The sequence below is a fragment of the Mandrillus leucophaeus genome, unplaced genomic scaffold (genome assembly GCF_000951045.1).
Source record: "Mandrillus leucophaeus isolate KB7577 unplaced genomic scaffold, Mleu.le_1.0 Scaffold504, whole genome shotgun sequence".
Taxonomy (NCBI): Eukaryota; Metazoa; Chordata; class Mammalia; order Primates; family Cercopithecidae; genus Mandrillus; species Mandrillus leucophaeus.
The window spans coordinates 509,210-529,966 of NW_012105410.1; the positions used below are offsets into that span (position 1 = coordinate 509,210).

At 38.5% G+C, this 20,757-nt stretch overlaps 1 protein-coding gene across 1 annotated transcript in view; it reads left to right on the forward strand.

The window, feature by feature from the left end:
* The first annotated feature begins 3,244 nt into the window (after positions 1 to 3,244).
* PGM2L1 (phosphoglucomutase 2-like 1) overlaps positions 3,245 to 20,757 on the forward strand; it is a 54,147-nt gene continuing 36,634 nt past the window's right edge. The window contains exon 1 of the mRNA XM_011996183.1: positions 3,245 to 3,942. Within this exon, the coding sequence (XP_011851573.1) occupies positions 3,832 to 3,942 (111 nt within the window). The 5' untranslated portion in view covers positions 3,245 to 3,831. The remainder of the gene's footprint in view (positions 3,943 to 20,757) is intronic.

Genomic DNA, 20,757 nt, shown 5'->3' on the forward strand with positions numbered 1-20,757 from the left:
CAGCCTCCCAAGTAGCTGGGATTACAGGTGCCTGCCACCATGCCTGGCTAATTTTTGTATTTTCAGTAGTGACAGGGTGGTCTTGAACTCCTGACCTCTGGTGATCCACCCACCTCAGCCTCCCAAAGTGCTGGGATTACAGGTGTGAGCCACTGCGCCCAGCTATTCATAAATTCTTTACCCAGATCCACCCACTGTTAACATTTTCCTCCATTTGCTTTGTCCTTTGCTATTCATTCAACTATGTAATATATATATTTGTATATAGACATATATAATAAATATTTGTATAGACATACACATGGTATTTTTTAAAATCATTGGAGGGTAAGTTATATATATTAGGATTCTAAGATATTAGGTCCATTATATGTAATATTGGTAACATACTATATTATATACACATGTAGTAAATATAATACAGTCATATGCTGCATAAGGATGTTTCGGTCAAAGAACAGCATATACAATGGTGGTCCCATAACCTTATAATGGGGCTGAAATATTCCTATGACTGAGTGATATCTTGATGATCCTGACCCAGTGTAGGCCTAGGCTTCTGTGTACGGCGCTTATAAAGTCTACAGTAGTGTACAATAGTGTCCTAGGCCTTCCCATTCACTCACCATTCACGTACTGACTCACTCAGAGCTACTTTCAGTCCTGCAAGCTCCATTCATGGTAAGTGCACTATATAGGTGTGCCATTTTATATTTTTAAACCATAATTTTTATACCAAAAGTTGTACCTTTTCTATATTGAGATATGTTTAGATATCCAAATGCTTACAACTGTGTTACAGTCCCCTATAGTATTCAGTACAGCAGCATACTGTACAGGTTTGTAGCCTGGGAGCAATAGGCTATACCATGTAGCCTAGGTGTGTAGTGGGCTATACCATCTAGGTTTATATACTCTATGATGTTAAGATGACAGAATCACCTAATGATGCATTTCTCAGAACATATCCCTGCCATTAAGTGATGTATGTCTGCATATGGGGACCAAGAAGCCTATTCTTTTTCATAACCACAGCTAATGTTGCCAGGCTTAGCAAATAAAAATGCAGGATGCCGTGGGCAAATTCCAACAGAAATGAAAGCTCTGAGCTTTCCCAGACTGGGGGAACTACTATACTTCCTCTGCTGAACACACTTAGACACTGTTGTTGGATTTGATGAGTTGGAGGATGCTTACCCTCCAACGTCCGAACAATAAACCTAATCCGCTGGGCAAGATTTCTGGTAAGTAGTTAATGTCTGCTGTGATCTTGCTGATAAAAGTGAAGGTTAGTTGGGTTAGTTGGCTCTTTTTTTCCATCTCTTGAAAGCTCTGTTGATTTGGTAGTGTTTCTCAGAAATGAATGAATAAGAATTGTCTTATAAAAAAAACTGTTTAACAAATTTAAATATAAATCATCACTGGATCTTGTTAAAATGTAGATTCTGATGCAGCAGAACTGGAGTGGAGTCTGAAATTTTGTATTTCTTAAAAAGCTTCCAGAGGACATCAGCACAGTGGTCCTCCTAATCACACTTTGAGTTGTGAGATTATGGCCACCTCTGTGACAGTCAATAGATATTTCAAATATGCAGGTACCTGGGCCCTATGCCAATGTATTGATTCAGAATCTCTGGAGGCAGTGTCCAGGAATATGAATTTAAACAAACCCCTAGGGAGATATGAAAACCACTAGTCTATGGGTTTGAAATATCCTCTATCTTATTCTCAACATGTTTATGTTGTTTCTGAAAGCCTAGTGCAGGTCCCTCCTGCTTGATGCTTTTTTCATTGACCACCTCAGATGTAAATTCATTAACAGTTGTTGGCAGCATTTGCTATTTATCATGGGCTTTCTTTTCTTACATATATCCTGTCTCCTTAGATGTTATTTCTCGAAATGAACAATTATATAGATTCTTGTAGCCTCAGCTCCTACCATAATGCTTAGCAGAGAGTAAATGTATCATGGACAATAATGGTGATGGTAGTGGAAGATGAATTTCTCTCCAGGACACGTGATTGTTTCCCAGGCCTTGTGTAATTAAAAGAACAAGAGTCCTGCTGACTCCACAAAAGAAACAATCACTTAGCAAAAACTGCAACTCCCGACTATGGCATGTTTTTCAGAAACTGGAACCACAATCCTTTTGTACCTTGGTAGTTTAAATGGCACTTTAAAGGAAATAAAGTAATACTTTGAACTTATTATGTCTTTTATCTGTGAAACGCAGACTAATGCCATTTATTAAGTTACTGTACAGCCATGATGTAAATATTATCATACCCTCCTCACAAAAAAGCTGACTAGGGAAAGAGTTGTAATATACTTGGTCAAAATCATAGCCATTCTAAGAAGGCCAGACCAAGAAATGGAGGAGTAGCTAGGTGGCTGACAGGTCAGCACTTCTCAGCGTTTCCCAGACCTCAAGTTAGGTGAGCATTCCATAGGAGAGGCGGCTAAGAAGTAACGGAAGACTATTTCAATTTGAGTGAACCAATTTCCTCTTCCTCAGTATTCCCATTACCATTGCTCTTGGTATCTTGTGATGCTTATACATTCTTATATCAAGGTTAAATGTCGACCCATCTTCCCTCAACAACTTCCTCATCTATTTTACAGTAATCTTGTTAGCCCTACCTCCTAGTTTACTGTAGCAGCAGAGCTATTAGGTTGGTACAAAAGTCATTGCCGTTTTTGCCATTACTTTTAATGCTATTATTTTTAATGGCAAAAACCGCAGTTATTTTTGCACCGACCTAATAAAATAACTGCCAGCCGAGGGAATCTGAAATGAGACTCGAACCCTAGTTTGACCGCTCACGAACTCGGCCTCTTAGGAGAGGACTGTCTCAGGGAGTCAGTTTCTTCTTTGTGTGTGAAACGGGAAAGGACGACGCCCCCCTACCTTACCGAGGGATTGAAGCGATAGAATGAGACTCGTAAACTGCACAGCACTAAACGAATACCACTTTGCCCCCTTACTATGTCATTCCTTGTTTAATTTAATGCCAGGGCCACATACCGCAGCATAACTAATAGGGATAGGGCGTCCGCAGGGAACTACCTCGAAGCAGATCTTTTTCTTTTGAGGAAAGGGAGGGCTCGGAGCTGCTGGGAGTCGTAGTCTCGGCGGCGGTCTCCGCTGAGCTCAAAGGAAAGAACTACAACTCCCGTGAAGCAGTGCGCGGACAGCTCGCACAGCCCCTCCTCCCACAACCGGCGCGTGCCCCCAAGAGAAATTGGGGGTCTGCGCGCGCGCTGGGATCTGCAGGGCAAGCGCGAAGGCAGCTTCCTAGTGGTAGCCGTGAGAGCAGATCGAGGAAAGGAGACCCATGGCAAATTAAAAAATAAAAATAACCGTGCACTACTGCCTCACCACCCGGACGGGCTGTAAACCCATGCTACTTCGGAGTCGTGGGGAGCGCGCTCCCGGACTCCAGTCTAGGGCTTCGCGGACTTAAATTAGCAGAGGCGGGAAGGGGCGGGGCCTAAGGCGCGGGGCGGGGCCGTAGGCGGTGCGGGCGGCGGCGGTGGCGGGGCCAGGACCCAGACATCTGGGACTGTTGTTGTTCTCTCGCGGCGCGACCGCCTCAGTCACTTCGCCCAGAGACCCCGACCTGGTCCGCTGGGGAGCAGGCGGCCATAAGCCCCCTCTCTCCCGGTTCCCTGACGCCGCAGCAGGAGCTGTTACAAACACCCTGCGATTGGTCTCCAATGCCCTTCAGTGAGGTGGGGACGCCCGGACCCTGGTGAGCGAACCCCAGGCCACCCCCCACCCCAACTCAGTGTCTTCGCCGGCCCCCGGCACGTACACCTGTCTGGTCGCCATGGCTGAAAACACAGAGGGGGATCTGAACTCCAACCTGCTCCACGCCCCCTACCACACCGGGGATCCTCAGCTGGACACGGCCATCGGGCAGTGGCTCCGCTGGGATAAGGTGGGTACCTGGTCAGCCCAGCATCCGCCGTCGCCTCCCCCACATAGTCTGCTCTTTCCTGTACCCACCCAGCGCCCCACGGGCTGCAGAGGAGATGGCTCGGGACACCGGGCGGGGGGCAGCGGAGCAGGGCGTTGCCACCCACCTATGCATGGGGTTCCTCCTTCGGTCCGCCAGAGCCGAACATCTGCATCGCTTCCTTCTGCGGTGCTCTCAATTGTAACCTCCCTTCCTCTTCTTTACCCTCTTTCCCTTCAAGTGCTGTCTTCCCTCTTTCTTCCAAAAAAAAAAAAATCATTGTAAGTTATACCCTAAACAACGATTTCCTTTCCCTTTTTCTCCCTTGACTTCCTTCTCCACAAACCTGAAAGTGGTTTCTGGCACCCTTACTGGGCGTTTCTAACCGCTATCTGCTTTAGTTCTGGTCTGGTGTGTTTCCTCCTTCTGTCGCTAGGTAATCGCTGGTCTTCTATCCTTGGTATTTTCTAGTATCACCTTTTGCTCTTGGGAAAGGCAAGGCGCTTACCTCTTCTTTCTCCTGCTGGCAGCTATTTTCTGGAATTAATCTGTTCAAGGAATCGTGTTTTCCAGGTTTCATATGGTACTCTTAATACAGGATTGTTTTTGCCTTAACCCTTACTTCTCTACCAACACCTCCCCACCCACGCTCCGCCCCCACCTCCAAATTGTTGCGGTAATTAAACCTTATGCGGGCATTTGGGATGGATTTGTGACAATCAGAATTAAAATGCAGCTATCTTACTTGTAAAAGAGGTCCCTGGTGGCTCCAACAAAGGAAGATAATCCAAGCTTTTGCTTTGTCAAGTGCATAAAATACCTTTGTTGAAGTAGAGACGGCAGCACATTTAAAATGGAATTAATGACACTGAATTAAGGAATTTGTATGGTATTATGTGACATCATGTTGTACAAATGAATTTCCTTAAGGCTTCTCTTTCTGAAAGTTTTGTTTTTACTTTGTTCATTCATTCATTCAGCAAAAAAATATTGAATGCCGAGTGTGTGTTTTAGGTCTTGTTAGACCCAGGAAATACTTGTGAGGAAAATAGAAAGGGTTCCTGCCCTCAACAAGCCTCAGCAGATGAGGAAGACCAACAAATAAGCAGTTACAATGAGGTATTTGGTGTTAATTGGTCATATGTATATTGGACGAATAATTCTTTCTCTACAGTCTAATGCTTCTCAAACCTTAATGTGCTTACAGATCACCTGGGGATCTTTAATACAGATTCTGATTCAGGAGGCGTGGGGTGGGGCCTCGGATTCTGCCTAAGAATGAATTTCCAGGTGATACTAATGCTGCTGGTCTGTGGACCACACTTGGAGTAGCAAAACTTTGTTTTCTTTAGGTGCCAGTTTTAACTATACTTTTCCTAATGAGTCTCCTGATTGATTTTTTTTTTTTTTTTTTAAACAGGGTCTCTCCATGTTGTCCAGGCTGGAGTGCAGTAGCACAATCGTAGCTCACTGCACCCACTGCAGCCTTGAACTCCGGGGCTCAAGTGATCTTTTTGCCTTAGCCTGCTGAGTAGCTGGGACTATAGGCACATGCCACCATGCCCAGCTAATTAAAAAAATAATTTTTTTTTTTTTTAAGAAATGGGGTCGCACTGTGTTGCCCAGGCTTGTCTTGAAATCTGGGCCTCAAGGGATTCTCCCACCTCAGCCTCCCAAAGTGTTGGGATTATAGGTGTGAACCACCTCACCCAGCCCCTGAAAAAGAATGAAGAGAGGTTGGGCACAGTGGCTCACGCTTGTAATGCACTCTGGGAGGCCAAGGCGGGCAGATCATCTGAGGTCAGGAGTTCAAGACCAGCCTGACCAACATAGTGAAACCCTGTCTCTACTAAAAAAAAAAAAAAAATTACCCAGGCGAAGTGGCACATGCCTGTAGTCCCAGCTACTCGAAGGCTGAGGCCAGAGAATCACTTGAACCCGGGAAGCGGAGGTTGCAGTGAGCTGAGATTGTTCCACTGTACTGTAGCCTGGGTGACAGAGTGAGATTCCATCTCAAAAATAAATAAAGCAAAACAACATAAAATAAAAATAATGAAGATAAAAATTCATCAAAAGTGGAAGATAAATTCTTAATTTGTATTTAAAGTGCCTCTGAATATAAGGCATTGGCTGAAACCTGTGAGAGACAGAAAGATGAAATAGATATGGATCATATCGTTAAAGAACATAGAAGGGAAGGAAAAGCATAAATAATAGAGGCAAGTAATAAGTATCCTTAACAGAGGAATAGATTTAAGTAATTTGTTAATAAATATAATAAATTTCTTCATTGATCCTTTCTTAATAGGAGAGAATATATTTAATGGAGAAATCATATCTACTGTAGATTGATACTATAGAGAAGCTAGACTATGTCTCAGGGCACTGAAATTTAGAGTGCAGAAATGTAAAGATCAGACTCAGCATTTCTTACATTATACATTGATGACATGGGTAGTCTTTTAACATAGAGAGACTGAGTTTAACACCTGATGAATACCTATTTAATTAAAAAAGGAACCAACTGCCACCAATTATTCATGACTCAGATGAGGCATATAATCAGTTATAAATTGATTAGAGGTCAATGTGTTACTTGCGTTGGTCACTAAAATTACTAATCTTAGTCTCGGTTGGTGTATTTGAAAAGTCTTTATGAAAAAAATGTTATTTGTGCTTGAACTTTCAGAATTAGTTAAAATTAGACTTGCTAACATAAGGAGAACTATGACAAGCATAGAGATAAATTTTAATGTGTGTATTAAGAACTTTTATTTCTGCTGTTGCTCAGGGTACATAGAAAATTTTGGAAGGATATGTAAAGACCAGGTCATAGAAGGGCTTTAGTATGTTTTGAAGGGCTTAAATACACACAGGTGTGCATGTAAATGTTAAAAAGAAAACAATGCAACAAGATGGGCTGTTTATTGGGGCAGTTTGGGGTACTCCACGTAGTTCCTATGGGGTGGCTTTCTGTTGGTAAATTTACAAGTCCAGAATGTGACCTTCCAGTTCCTGAGCCTTCAGCCTAATTTGTTAGCCTACCTTGTCTCAGGATGGACTCACTGTGCTCAATGTCACAGAAACTGATGTCTGAATTCAGAATGTTTTATTAATGTATGGTACAGATGTAATAGCTAAGTAGATTTGTTTCTATTCAGGGCATTTTCTAGATGCACCATAGGAGAAGTCAAAAGAAGATTTTTATTGGTCATGAAATCAAATCACAGGGAGTCAGATATATGACACAAACATTTAACAGCATCAACCTGTAATAAGTAAATGCACACATCTCCACAATGGGACTATCTTACCACTAGAACCCAAAAGTCCTAGATCAAGGCATTTCTCCTCCAGGCAGTGAACAGATGACTCTACTACAGTGGTCTCTCCTTCTATGCTCTAGGGCTAAGTCACTCACCTCCTTCCTAGTTCTTTTTTTCAGTACTTTCATACATTCTGTCAAATTATAGATAAGTTGTGCTGGCCCAGAAGCCAGGTTCTCTCAATATAATATGTCCTGTTCTTTATGCATTGTTAATATTCTTTTTAAAAGCAGTCCTATATGTAAGATGTTAGGCACTGGCAAAGTGGATGGATCAGTGGCTGGATGGGGAATAGAGCTGGGACATAGGGCAGAGCTGCTCAGCTTGCTATAGCAGCTGCCACAAAGGTGTTGAACTTCCTATATATCGACAGCGATGTGGAGGCAGGAATTGGCCATGGCATTTTAAGAAATAGCAAGTAGAGCACTCTGGTTTCAGAATGTAGGTCTGTGTTGAGAAAGAGTATCATGTAAAGTTCAAGGTAGCACAGGCTTATAAAAAGCCTGAAAATGGAAATAAAATACTTCAATCTAGGCCAGTGATTCAAACATTAGTCTAATGGTAGAAGTTTTTTTCAGTGTCACTCGCATGATTTTCTGTGCCTCGTAATGTAGCCCAGGTAGAAAAGGTGATGAGTGAATTTCCTTTTAAATCATCCTTATGTGATGGGAAATACACCCATGACATTCCTCAACAAAGGTGGTCTACTCCAGGGTCATTGTATGGAGACCCAAAGAAATTGTGGACATTATCCAGTTACGGAGCTTAGATGGGCGCTTGGATCTGCCACCTAGTTCAGTCCAATTTTTATAATACTAGTTTATATAACATTTTTTGTTCACATTTTTCTAATACTGAATTTGGCATTTAATCAATGAAGAGTGCAGAACATATACATATGGCTTTATTACTTTTGGGAAATGCTAGTCCTTATTCCTTGAATTTATTTCTGTAGTGTTTCAACTTTGGTAAAATGCTCTAAGTCTCGTTTGCTATTCATAGCAACAGTGTGTTAGGCAGGTAGTAGTTATCCCCATTTTTACAAGTAAAGAAACTTAAGCTCATAAAAGAAAAGTGACTTGCTCAAGGAGATATGGCTTTTAAGTGGTAAAATTGGGACTCAAACTTAGGTCATCTGACTTTTACTGTATTCTTATCACTGTGGTAGACTCCATAAAGCAAATGTTTAATACATGTTAATGACAACATAAGCTAAGTTTCAAGGCCCTCATTAAAACCATTTTATTGGCTTTTATAAAGCTGGAGGAGGATGTAATATTATGCAGAATAAATTGCCATGGATTTTTTTTTAAAGAGCTGAACAGTTGCTTTGGTCTCCTTGGCAACAGTGTTCTCCTTCTGTCCAAGAAATTTAGTACATATAAATGAATATTTGAATTTTTATTTTTAGAATTCAAATTCATTTTTTCTTTTTACTTCCAAATTTCCTACATTTTCTCCTGTTTTCATCATTTTATTTGCAATTTATTTTTTTTTGAAGAAATACATGCTTATGATTTTAAAAAATAGTACAGAAGGGAAAACAATGGAAAACAATGATCCTAACTGCCTCTTCTTTTCCTCAGTTTGCTTATAGGTCATTTTAAGTTTCTTTTTAGTTATTTTTGTGGTTACCATGAAAAGACCAAGTAATAGACTAGAACCGCTATTTCTTGATGTATTTTAAAGCTTTAGATATTATCTGTCAGATATATCCCTGTGCTGTGAAAAATGGGAATTCACTCACTATTCTCTATGTCTCCTGAATTTTGATAGTTATGCTATTAGCATTAGTCATTTCGAAAGTTTAAACAATATAATTAATGCTAGCAAAGTTTACAGGACAATAAGTGCAACTAACAAACAGAGCTTCCAATTGGCCATTTTGTTTAAGGAGAGACTGGCAGAAAACATACTCTATATGTGAAAACAGAGAAAACCCATACCAGCTTATATAAGGTACCTAGCGTAGTCAAATACACAGAAACAGAAAACAGAATGTTGGGTACCAGCGGCTGAAAATCTATTGATGTTAAAGCTAACTAACGATCAAACCATAAAAAGGAAATAAGCTGCATGCAAAATAAGTAAAGCAATGGATACAGGAAAAAAACTGAGTTAAGTCAGGGAACACAAGAACTTAATGTTTTTTGATTAAATAAGACAATTATTCCATCAAATAAGGAAATATGCTATGAAAAAGGAACAGGAAACAATAATGAGCTCTTGGAAATTAAGAAAAAAACATTGACACACCACCCCTGCCAAATGCAATAAAAAATATAGAAGTTAAAGTTGAGGAAACATAGCAAAAGGAAATAGGAAATATGAGGAAGTTGACATGGAGTAACTTCCCCAGAAATCCAATGTAAAGAAATCCTAGATGATAACAGTGTACTGATCCACACTGGGGTTCCAGAAATATGTCTTAAAAAAGAATTCAGCATCTATGCCATAAATAGTAAAAAGCTGGAAGATGTTAGTAATATGGTGAAGATGGCATGTTATTTCTGGTCAACAACATTAGAAAAAAAAAGAAGAAAAGAAAAAGCAGTTACCCAAGGAGGGGAAGGAGGGAGGGAGGAGGAAGACAGGAAGAAAGTAGGAAGGGAGGGAGGGAAGGAAAGAATGAAGGACCCGAATAAGCAAGGAAAGACAAAGCTGAGTAAGTTAAGTTGTGGTCTAAACATGAAGCCAACTAAAATGGTGCATCATTTTGAACAACTAATTGATGGATCTTAAGGAAAGAAAAACAGATCTCCAGAGCTTTTTCATCATGCTAAACTGAATTTCTGTACCCATTAAATAACTCCCCATTTCTTCGTCCCCTAAGCCTCTAGCAGCCACCATTTTGCTTTCTGTTTCTATGAATTTGACTACTCTACGTACCTCATGTAAGTGGCATCATACACTATTTGTCTTTCTATGACTAGCTTACTTCACTTAACATAATGCCTTCATGGTTGATCCATGTTAAAGATGAGATTTCATTTTGATTATAGAACAAAATGTGCATGTTATCAAGTTATTTTGGGTTTGGGCTTATTGCGCTTTGTTTCATGCTACTTTTTGTCCGTGGCAATTGCATCTACTCCTCAGTACCCACTGACCCCTTCCTCCAGTTCTTTTTACATTGTAGGTTTAGTCCTTTTGTTCCTTTACTATCACTGTAATAAGTTCTCAGGGAGGGGAAACAAGTGTTTAAGTCTTTCATCTTGAACCGAAAGTCTTTATACTTTTATTTCTTCAAATTAAAAATGTACTTGAAACTGAAAACAGCTAAGATGTCCTTCAATAGGTGAATGAATAAGCAAACTGTTGCATATCAAATGTTATTCAGTGATTAAAACAAATGAGCTGTCAAGCCACGAAAAGAGATGAGCTATCAAGCTGTGAAAAGATGGAGAAACCTTAAATGTAGATTGCTTACTGAAAGAAGATGGTGTGGAAAAACTACATAATGTAGTAACTTTTCCATAGATATATTTGAAAAGGAGTGATTCATATTTGAAAGCCCTTCATGTCTCACCTGGCAGTTTTCAAAATAGGTAGACTAGCTACTTCTGTTTGTTATTTGGGGGACTTCTTTGCCCTGTTTTTTTTGTTTTTTGGTTTTCTTTTTCTTTCATAAAATCTGTTTATTTAGTTCCTTCAAGTTTTCTACAAGGCCATTAGAAAACCTATTTGGATATGTCTTTGATCTAAAATTATTTTCCTGGCCGGGCGCAGTGGCTCACGCCTGTAATCCTAGCACTTTGGGAGGCTGAGGCAGGCAGATCACCTGAGGTCAGGAGTTCGAGACCAGCCTGGCCAACATGGTGAAACCCCATCTCTGTTAAAAATACAAAATTAGCCAGGCGTAGTGGCACTTGCCTGTAATCCCAGCTACCTAGGAGGCTGAGGCAGGAGAATTACTGGAACCCGGGAGGCGGAGGCTGTAGTGAGCTGAGATCGCGCCACTGCACTCCAGCCTGGGTGACAGAGCGAGACTCCATCTCAAAAAAAAAAAAAAATTTTTTTTAAAGTATTATTCCTATCTGTTCCTCTCCTCTTATTTAAAAAAATCAGAAAGAATGTGGAGAATCTAATAAAAAGGAATTTGTCATCATTTGATTCTTCCAGGCTTTACTTGTGAAACACAGAGAATTAACAAAAGAATATACATCTTATTATATTTCATTAGCTCAGGGTTTTTGTTTTGTATTGTTTTTGTAGAGAAACAGGGTCTCACCCTGTCACCTAGGCTAGAGTGCAGTGTGATCATAGCTCACTGCAGCTTCCTGGGCTCAAGTGATCCTTCCACCTCAGTTTCCCAAGTGGCTGGGACTACAGGCACAAGCCACCACACCTGGTTACATTAGCTTGTATTTCAATGATAATCCCTGGATAATCTAAATCAGATTTCTTTCATCCTTCCTTTTGGAGAGACAGCACGACTGGTTTGTTTCGTGGAGAAACCTGTCTTTACCTAATTTATGTCTATTTGGTTTTTTAGAAATATTTTCCCTCAACATAAAAAGTTCATTAGTAATTTAGTGCAGATTTTACTGAAGGAGTATTGTTTTCATTAGTCAACTGCGAGCTGCATTACTACTAATTAGTACTGAGGCTGCTGCCCTCTAGTGTCGGGAGTTAATGGAGAAAATGATCTATGCTGGTGAAGAATAGGCAGGAAGGCAGTGAGATAGTGTTGCCAATCCTCATAGGATCTTTTACACCAAATCATTTAATGAGCAGTGTATCTTACCAAACAAAACAATGGCAATGGCCATATTTAATGCCTTAAAGAGTATGAAGACTATAATATGGTAAATGAAAAATACCATATATCTCTGATTCAAAGACATTTTAATGTCTACCTTGTTAGAAACCTCTTTAATGTAAGTAGTGGTTTTATGTTGTGTTTCTGCTTCAGAATTTTTTCACATCATTTCTCTCTGAAATATTTCATTATTTATAGAAGTAAAAATGAGGAAAAAACCTAAATGTCCATGAATAAAGAAATGGTAACATAAACTGGAATACTCTGGAGTGAAAAGAATAGCATGGTTCTATATGTATTAAAAGGACCTCCAAGATATATAGATATAGAGATATAGATACATAGGTATATAAGTTTATATATTTTTTAAATTTTATTTTATCATAGTAAGAATACTTAACATGAGATGTACCCTCTTAACAGATTTTCCAGTATTCAATACAGTATGGTTAACTGTAGGTACAGTGCTGCATAGCATATCTCTAGAATGTATTCATCTGCAACTTTATGCCCCTTGCATAACAACTCTCCATTCCTCCTTCCCTCCCAGCATCTGGCAACCACCATTCCACTCTTTGATTCTATGAATTTGACTATTTTAGATACCTCATATAAGTGAAATCATGCAGTATTTGCCCCTCTGTACAAGATATATGTGAAATAAGCAAGTTATAGAACAACATGTACAATATGATGCCATATATATAAAAAAAGAGTTAAAGCAAAACTGTATTTTACAGGTATGTAGATGTGTAGTAAAGGTCTGGAAGAATGTATTACAAACTGTAAGCAGCACCTCTAAAGATAGGGTCTGGGAATGAGAGTAATGGTCAACGATGTCTGTAGCTTTATCTGTGTTATTAGTATTTTTTAAATAAGAGAAATGTGTTAATATAATTCGTAATAATTAAAGTAAAATTTAAAATATAAACAAAAATTAAGTGGTCAACTGTCTGACATTGGCTTTTAAGGGCAATAGGAGTTCAAAGTCAGGAAGATTTTTTATAAGAGGTAGAATTTGAGCTGGGACTTGAAGGGTAAGTAGGATATGAATAGATAACAGATAAGATAACAGATATGGGGGCAGAAAATTTAAAGTGGACACGGTAGAATAATAAAATGGAAAATGGCACTGATCAGGGAAATGAAACTGAGCAGGAAGCATGCAGAAACAATAAAGAGATTTCTTAAGTATAGTGTGTGTATTGTGCTATGGTGAGTAAGTATAGGTGAAGGAAAACTAGATTTTATGAGTGATCAGGTACCAGACATGGTACTTACTAGATACTTTCATGTAGAAAGTCTCTTAATTCTCCCAGATTGTTTGAGGTAGTTATTTCCATTTTTTTAAGCCTACACACAAACCCAGGCTCAGAGAAGTGTAGAGAGAGGGGGCTATTTGAATCCAAGAAGGTTTCAAACTCCTCTGCCCTTTGGGATCTGACCCCAGCCTTTCTAATTTTTACATTTGATGTAACAAGAATTGAACTCTATTGCTGATTCTTGGCTGATTAATCTGGCTGCAGCATGTAATTAGGATGAGATGGAATGGAGTTGTGGAGGGGATCCTAGAAACTCTCATAGAAATGTAGATATAAAAGTTTTACATAAGGATGTTTGCTTTGTAAGAAAATCAGGAAAAAAAAAGCCATGAAGACTTACTAGCAAATTGATCTCTATCTTCTTTTTAAAAAGACAGAAAATGATAGCTCCCATTCTGTTAAATCATATATTTTGCTAACTTTGAATCACATCTTTTAAATGAAAGATATTAGAATTTAAATTCCCATGTCCACCTCTCTGATTCCATTCTCCTCCCTTCTTCCTTTCCTCAAAGTAACCAAAGCATATCTAGGAATACTAGGGTTTTGTTTGATTTTCTTGTTCAGTTAAAATATCATTTTGGTTTTCACTTAAATGAAGATAACTGTGGGAGGCTGGGTGTGGTGGCTCATGCCTGTAATCCCAGCATTTTGGGAGGCCAGGGCAGGAGGATTGCTTGAGCCCTGGAGTTTGAGACCAGCCTAGGCAAAGTAGGGAGACCTCGTCTCTACAAAAAGTAAATAAAATTAGCTGGGCATGGTGGCATATGCCTATAGTTCCAGCTACTTGGGAGGCTTAGGTGGGAGGCTTGCTTGAGCCCGGGAGGTTGAGGCTGCAGTGAGCTGTGATGGCACCACTGCACTCCAGCCTGGGTGACAGAGTGGGACCCTGCCTCAAAAAAAAAAAATTTTTTTTTTTTTTTAACAGATATTGCCAAATTGCATTACAGAGAGTGTGCACCAATGTTTCTTCTACCAGCAATATATAAAAGTGCCTGCTTTCTCAAATTCTTGACTCTACAATGCAGTATCAAATATTTGTCTTTGCCATTGTGAAAAATAAAAACCATATTTTATTTTGTCTTTAATTTCCATTTTTCTTATAAGTGAAGTTGTATATTTTCATATACTTAAAAGATACCTGTATTTCCTTTTCTATGAACTGTTTTCATTTCTTTTGCTAGCTTTTCTATCAAGTTATTAATCTTTTCTCCTGTTTTAATGCTAAAGAAATGAGCCTTTGATTGATTTATCGTGTATTACAAATGTTTTTTCTCAGTTTGTCTTTTGAATTTATATAGGTAATTTTTATCATGTAGAACATGATTATAATTTTATTGACAGCATAGTATTTCACTTGGTAAATATATCATATTTAACCATTTCCTTTTTGCTGGATGTCTTATTCTGATTTTTAAAAACTATTTTGAATAATGCTGAGAGCATCATTTTGCATGTAACTTTTTCCCTTAGATTATTTCCGTAACATGTAAAGATGACATATACATATAGAGATATTTAACTTCTGAGAAATGCAGTCAGACCATAATTGTAGCCTAATTTCAGAAGAATATGAAAATTGGGCTTTATTAAAAAAGAAAAAGCATATTATTGTTTCCTTTCTTGGTAGTTTTCATGCTGATGGGCAGGGCTCTCCTGTTGGTAGTATTTTCACCATTCCAAAATATGCATGAAACATCAAGCTATGAATCTTTTATCTGGTATACGGGTATACGTTAAATTAAGCACAAAACTATGGAATCTCAGTTGACAGAAACCTAGATATTATCTTATTTAAGCTCCTACTCAGAATAAAAACATGTTCTGTAGTATCCCAAATAGGTAACTTCCATGCGAGAACATTTCTGGTATAGTGGAGTCTTGTCTTACTTAGGAGTTAGATTCCAAAGTCAATAAATAATGAAAATGGTATAAAATTTTAAAATCACCCTTGTAAACCCTTAAATTGTCCAAGAACTACAAGATACATGATTTCAAATATCTATCCTTATATAGTAATATATGAGAATATGTTAACATATGTAGTAATGGGGCATATATAATAGAGCACATGCACAAAATACAATTTTAATATTTAGGAGGCAGGGCTAAATACATATAGTGGAGTACATGTAAGTTAAGCGTAATAAAGCCATACTATATAGTGCAGTGTTGTATGGTAGAAAGACTTAGACTTCTAGAAATGACCGATGAGGTAATTTGGACAATCTTCCTCCAACAACTGGAAAAAATAGATAAAATGTAGATTTAAAAATTTGTTTGAAGGTGTTATTTAATGTTAGTCAAGAGTTTCCAGTTCAAGATTTCGAAGAAGAAGGAAATTCTAGGCCACAGTCTAGAAGAAGACAGAAATTCAGAGAGCTGAGTTTAGTATTTAGGGCCACTTTTGCCCAGGGCACATTTACTGATCAGGATAGGCAGCTAAGAAGATTGGCAGTCTTTTTGTTGGTCTTGCTAGTATAGAGGGACAAAAATTGGAATCTGGGCCCTATCGCGGGTGGAGACCCTGAGAACACTCTTTAGAAGTCCAAAGGGCTGCCCTGTGAATACTGGTGAACTCAAACACTCCTCGTACAGACTATATTCCAGTTTTGAGTCATTTGGATGGCTTGGAAATTGGATTAAAGTGAACTTAGATTGCTAGTGCTTTCAGATGCCTAAGAAAAGCAAAAAAACAAACAAACAACAACAACAAGTTTCCTGGAGGGAGGTAGCTTCATCTTAGGTTCCAAATTATTCCTACTAATAATATGTTAAATATAATACCTAATAATGTTACAAAAATAATATAAATATAATAGTACAGAGTCAAAGATAACCAGACATATAAGGAAGCAAGTCAACATAAACAAGAACCTGCAAAAACAACAGATAATGCAAACTGACCTGCAAGGGCTCCTATATTTATCAAACGTAGACTTTAAAATAACTAAGACTGTCAAGATCAAGAAGATAAAAAATATTAAAACTGAGCAGAGAGCAGAAGTAGGAGTAATCTCATAAGTTAAAAAAATTGGTGGAGAAATGAAAATAATACAAAAAAAGTAAATTTTTAAAAATAGAAATTCTGAAACGGCTGGGCACGGTGGCTCAAGCCTGTAATCCCAGCACTTTGGGAGGCCGAGACAGGCGGATCACGAGGTCAGGAGATCGAGACCATCCTGGCTAACACGGTGAAACCCCGTCTCTACTAAAAAATACAAAAAACTAGCCGGGCGAGGTGGCGGGCGCCTGTAGTCCCAGCTACTTGGGAGGCAGAGCTTGCAGTGAGCTGAGATCCGGCCACTGCGCTCCAGCCTGGGCGACAGTGAGACTCCGTCTCAAAAAACAAAACAAAACAAAAAAAAAATAGAAATTCTGAAACTGAAGAAGTACAATAACCAAAATTAAGAATTCAATGAACACATTTAACAACACTTTAGAGAGGAATCAGAGAGAGAATTAGCAAACTACAAGATAGGTCAGTGAAAAATATTCAGAACAAAGCATGGAATGACAAAAGGATTGGGGGGAAGTGGAGGAATAAAAGAGAGGCTATGAGACATAAGATGATACAGGAAAAGGTCTAACATGCTATTCATTGGAATCTCTTAAGGAGAGGAAAGAGATAGTTGCTATGAAATTTCCTAAAGTGATGAATGACATTAATCCATAGGTTAAGAGTTTGGTGTTACAAAGGAATATAAATCATTCTGTTACAAAGATATATGCACACGTATGTTCATTGCAGCACTATTCACAATAACAAAGACATGGGATCAACCCAAATGCCCATCAGTGGTAGACTGGATAAAGAAAATGTAATATATATATCTCTCCGTAGAATACTACGTATACATAAAAAGGATTGAGAGCATGTTCTTTGTAAGGACATGGATGGAGCTGGAAGCCATCATGCAAACTAGCAAACTAATACAGAAACAGAAAACCGAACACCGCATGTTCTCACTTACAAGTGAGAGCTGAAAAATGAGAACACATGGACACGGGGAGGGGAACAACACACACTGGGGCCTGTCGGGGAGGCGTGGGGAGGGAGAGCATCAGGATAAATAGCTAATGCATGTGGGACTTAATACCTAGGTGATGGGTTGATAGGTGCAGCAAACCACCATGGCACACATTTACCTATGTAACCTGCACATGTATCTGGAACATAAAATAAAGTAAAATTTTAAATAAATAAGAGTTTGGGGTTAATTTGTATTCTGTAAACTTTTCTCCTTGATTACATAAGTAATCCTTCCCTATGAAGATATAAGGAACAATCACATTTTTTTAGTTTTATTTTTCTATGCATTTATGTATATTTTACAAATTTGGAATTGTATTACACATATGGTTTATATACTTACCCCCCTAATATATCTAAGTGTTTTTGCATATTAAAATTCTATTGTGATTTTTTAATACATTATGTTAATGTACTATTACATCAGCCTTTTTATTTAACCAGTTTTCTATTAACATGTGGTTTGCTTACTTTTTTTATTATTATTAATATTACTTTAGTGAATATCCTTATGACTAAATCATAACGTGCATCCGTGATTATTTCCTCAGGATAAATTTCTAGAAGTAGAATTGCTAAAACAAAGACTATTTAATATTTAAGCTACTTAAAATATTGGCAAATTGTCATCTGAGATGTTGTATCGATTTATAGTCCCTCTAGCAGATTGTATTTTTTTAAAGACAGCTGCAACTATATGTCCCATTCCACATGTTCTTCTTACTGTGTGACTTCGGTACTCCTTAATTGAATGGTGGGATCTGTGTTCCCTCTGCTGGAACCTGGGTGGATCTTTGTAGCTGCCTAAAGAAATATAGTACAAAGCAGGTGTGGTGGCTCATGCCTGTAATCTCAGCACTTTGGGAGGTTGGAGTGGGAGTATTGCCTGAAGCTAGGAGTTCAAGCCCAGCCTGGGCAACATGGCAAGACCCCATCTCCTTAAAAAATTAAAAAGCCAGGCATAGTGGTGTATGCCTGTAGTCTCAGCTACTTGGGAGGCTGAGGTAGGAAGATTGCTTGAGACTGGGAGGTGGAGGCTGCAGTGAGACATGTTTTTCTCCACAGTACTCCAGCCTACATGACAGAGTGAGACTCTGCCTCAAAAAAATAAAAATAAAAATAAAAATAATAAATACAGTGCAGTGGAAATTAACATGCCTTTCAGAGCTAGGCCATAAAAGGTAATATGACTTCCACTTGGCTTGCTTGCTCATGGGACACTTGCCTTTGGAACCCAACATTGCAAGGAAACCAAGGCCACAAGGAGTGGCCTCTGTAGGTGTGCCATTTGATGGCCTCCACTAGGCCCCAGCCTACAGTCAGCATCACTGCCAGATAGACAAGCCTACAGCAGTACACAGACAAGCCATCCTGGCTGTGCCATTTCTGAATTCCTAACCCATAGAAACTATGAAAGATAATTAATGATTATTGATTGAAACCATTAAGTTTAAAGTGGTTTTTTACTAAGCCATAGCAATAAATATACTCTCATTCCGCAGCACTGGGCTTATTCACTTTAAAAACTCTTAATCAATTTTTAGGTGAAAAAATGGTATCTTGTTTTAATTTTCATTTCCTTGGTTACTAGAGTTAATTTTCATTCCCCAGCACTGGGCTTACTCATTTTAAAAATTCTTAATAAGTTTTTCGGTGAAAAATGGTATCTTGTTTTAATTTTCATTTCCTAGGTTACTATTGGGGGCCGGAGAGGGGAGGGGAAGCAATGGTTAGTGTGCTGGGTATAGATATTATTTCAAACTCAGTAAGTCTAATACTGAACTCCATTATCTCTCTACTCCCAACTTGTTCCTCACCCACCTTGCTCCACAATCCAACTCCTACTAATCTTTCACTTTTCAGTTCAAGTATTACTTCCACTGGGTGCAGTGGCTGACACCTGTAATTCTAGCACTTTGGGGAGGCCAAGACAGGAGGATCACTTGAGCCTAGGAGGTCCAGGCTGCAGTGAGCTGATATGTCACCACTGTACTCCAGCCTGAGCAACAGAATGGACTCTGTCTCAAAAAAAAAAAAAAAAAAGACGAAAACACAAACAAACAAAACACCCTACAAATGTGCCAAAGTTTCAGTGAGCTGATGTGTCACCACTGTACTCCAGCCTGAGCAACAGAACAAGACTCTGTCTCAAAAAAAAAAAAAAAAACAAAAGAGAAAAACACAAACAAACAAAAAACCCTACAAGTATGCCAAAGTTTCAGTGGCTTACACAGTGTAAGTTTATTTCTTGTTGACGTTACAGCCCAGTGCTGGTCCATGAGGTAGGAGGTAAAGGAGGGGGATTTTGTTCCATGAAATCATTTATTCCATCTTGTTGCTACATACTCCTGTAGGTCCTTAGAGTCCTCTCTGTTTAATGGGTAAATGGGGAAAGAGGAGTGGTGGGGGAGTAGGTCTGGGGCTAGGCATGGAAGTGGTGCACATCTCTTTCATATCCAGTGACCATAACTCTGTCACATGGTCTCATTTAGCTCCAAGGGAGGCTGGCCATGGTGCCCAGGGAAAAGAGTAGAACATGATTCTTGTTTTTTACAGGTGAAGATACTGGAGTTAAATTACCTGTTCAAGGTCATAAAGCTAGTAATAGATGTTACTGGAGCCCTTGAACTTGGTATACTTAGTGCCTTCCATGATCACTTACTGACAAAACCTATAGAGCTTGAAAAGTTAATCTCAAAAATCATCACATATGCTTGGAATCTAAAGTCTAAGGAAAGGTGAAGTGACTTGTTCAGGATGATTTAGCTAAGCAATTGCTGACTCAAGATCAGGGCCAAACCTTCTAGAATTATTACTTCAGTGATCTTTCTCTCCTACAGTGGTCTACTGAGCACATTAGCCAATAATTGGATTCTTTGTTGGTCAAGAAAAGTATGATATGTCACAATATTTGTAGAAAGACAATAAACATTTGAAATATTTTATGTTGACTACCTTATATGAGAAATATTTTTTACTTAAAGCTTAACAGAGACAAGTTTGACTATGTAATTGAACAGTAAAATTGACCTCATTGTATGTGCTTTGTTAAAATTATAGTTTTAAAAAAAATATATATTTTTTGAAACAAAATAATTAACTCTTTTTAATCTTTCACACTAATTTGGTATATCTAATATTCTTAAATGATAATATTATATTTCAAGGATTATTTTCTACTTTGGGGGTACTTAGTACTTCATTTTGTGGATATGATTTTTGTGTTTATTAAGCAATTATTCAAATAAATCTCATTTTATATGATGAGTATATTTTATATTCAAGTTTTTTGTCTAAGCCAAATTTATGTTAATTTCTACCAATTTTTTTAAGATAGGGAAATTAAATTTAGAA